The 1,377-nt window shown below is 44.4% G+C and overlaps 1 protein-coding gene across 1 annotated transcript in view; it reads left to right on the forward strand.

The window, feature by feature from the left end:
• The window catches only part of CPN1 (carboxypeptidase N subunit 1), a 40,572-nt gene that overhangs the window by 19,042 nt on the left and 20,153 nt on the right, over positions 1-1,377 (forward strand). Inside the window, exon 5 of the mRNA XM_037739564.1 lies at positions 454-565. Within this exon, the coding sequence (XP_037595492.1) occupies positions 454-565 (112 nt within the window). The remainder of the gene's footprint in view (positions 1-453; positions 566-1,377) is intronic.

Genomic DNA, 1,377 nt, shown 5'->3' on the forward strand with positions numbered 1-1,377 from the left:
TCACCCCCTAAATACACATTGCTTTTCCTGGAGAAGTCCTATCTTACTTTCTCCTTGATTTCATTGACAAAATTCAGCTAGAAAATGGCATAACAACAAGGGACCTTCAGTATCATCTACTGCCACTCCTCACTTTGCACAAGAGAAAACTCAGCCCCAAGATAGTGACAGAATCAGAATACAAATCTCCTGACTCTAGTCTACCACACATACCCTCTCGTAGACACACAGTCACATTCATACACATGCATTCACACATACTCACCTACATACACACAGTCTTACACACACATACACTGGCTGTATCCCTGATCCTATTTTATTTCACTAAAGCAAATAATCCACTGTTTGTGTACCCAGCAGTGTCTCTTGGCTTCACCCTAGTTGTGAGTAGGAGCATTTCCATTTGAGTTGGGAATCATCAAGGTCATTTTCCGCCTGCTTTTCCTCTAGCTGGCCAAGGTCTACTCCTATGCACACGGATGGATGTACCAAGGTTGGAACTGCGGGGATTACTTCCCAGATGGCATCGTCAATGGAGCTTCCTGGTATTCTCTCAGCAAGGGTAAGGGGAGTCCTGGCAACTGCTCAAGATGAAGAGGAATAGTGCTCATTTCTCCTTCTAAATTCCCAGTTTTCGCCAGGCACGGTGGCTCATGCCTGTAATCCCAGCACTTTGGGAGGCCAAGGCAGGTGGATCACCTGAGGCCAGGAGTTCAAGACCAGCCTGGCCAACATGTTGAGACTCCATCTTTACTAAAAATGCAAAAATTAGCCAGGCATGGTGGTGTGCACTTGAGTCCTAGCTGGAGAACCCAGGAGGCGGAGGTTGCAGTGAGCCGAGATCGCGCCAATTCACTCCAGCCTGGGTGACAAAAGCAAAACTCTGTCTCATAAATAAATAAATAAATTTCTTCCCAGTTTTCTCAGGGAAACAATGGGAATAGCATAGAATTTTGCACTCAAGTTGAGATCTGGAAAATGGTGAAGTCTCAGGTTGGCATTTAGTGATCATCTTGTGATTCTTTAAAGTAGGGACACCTTTTGGTCCTGTAAAACTGGTGGTTTACACAATGGATTAGGGCATAGGAGGAAAATAATGTAGTCAAATGTGAGATCTGAGAGTCAACTGGGTTGAAACCTGGCTTGCCCATTTACTAGTCATGTGGCTGTGGAGTAACTATTTAATCTCTCTGTGCTTTGGTGTCCTCATCTGTAATTAAGAAGAATAAGGCCAGGCACGGTGACTCATGCCTATAATCCCAGCACCTTGGGAGGCTGAGAAGTGAGAATCTCTTGAGGCCAGTAGTTTGAGAGCAGCCTAGGCATCATAGTGAGACCTCATTCCTACCAAAAAAAAAAAAAAAAAAAAAAAAA

This window comes from Cebus imitator, unplaced genomic scaffold, assembly GCF_001604975.1.
Source record: "Cebus imitator isolate Cc_AM_T3 unplaced genomic scaffold, Cebus_imitator-1.0 Scaffold71, whole genome shotgun sequence".
In the NCBI taxonomy this organism is placed as follows: domain Eukaryota; kingdom Metazoa; phylum Chordata; class Mammalia; order Primates; family Cebidae; genus Cebus; species Cebus imitator.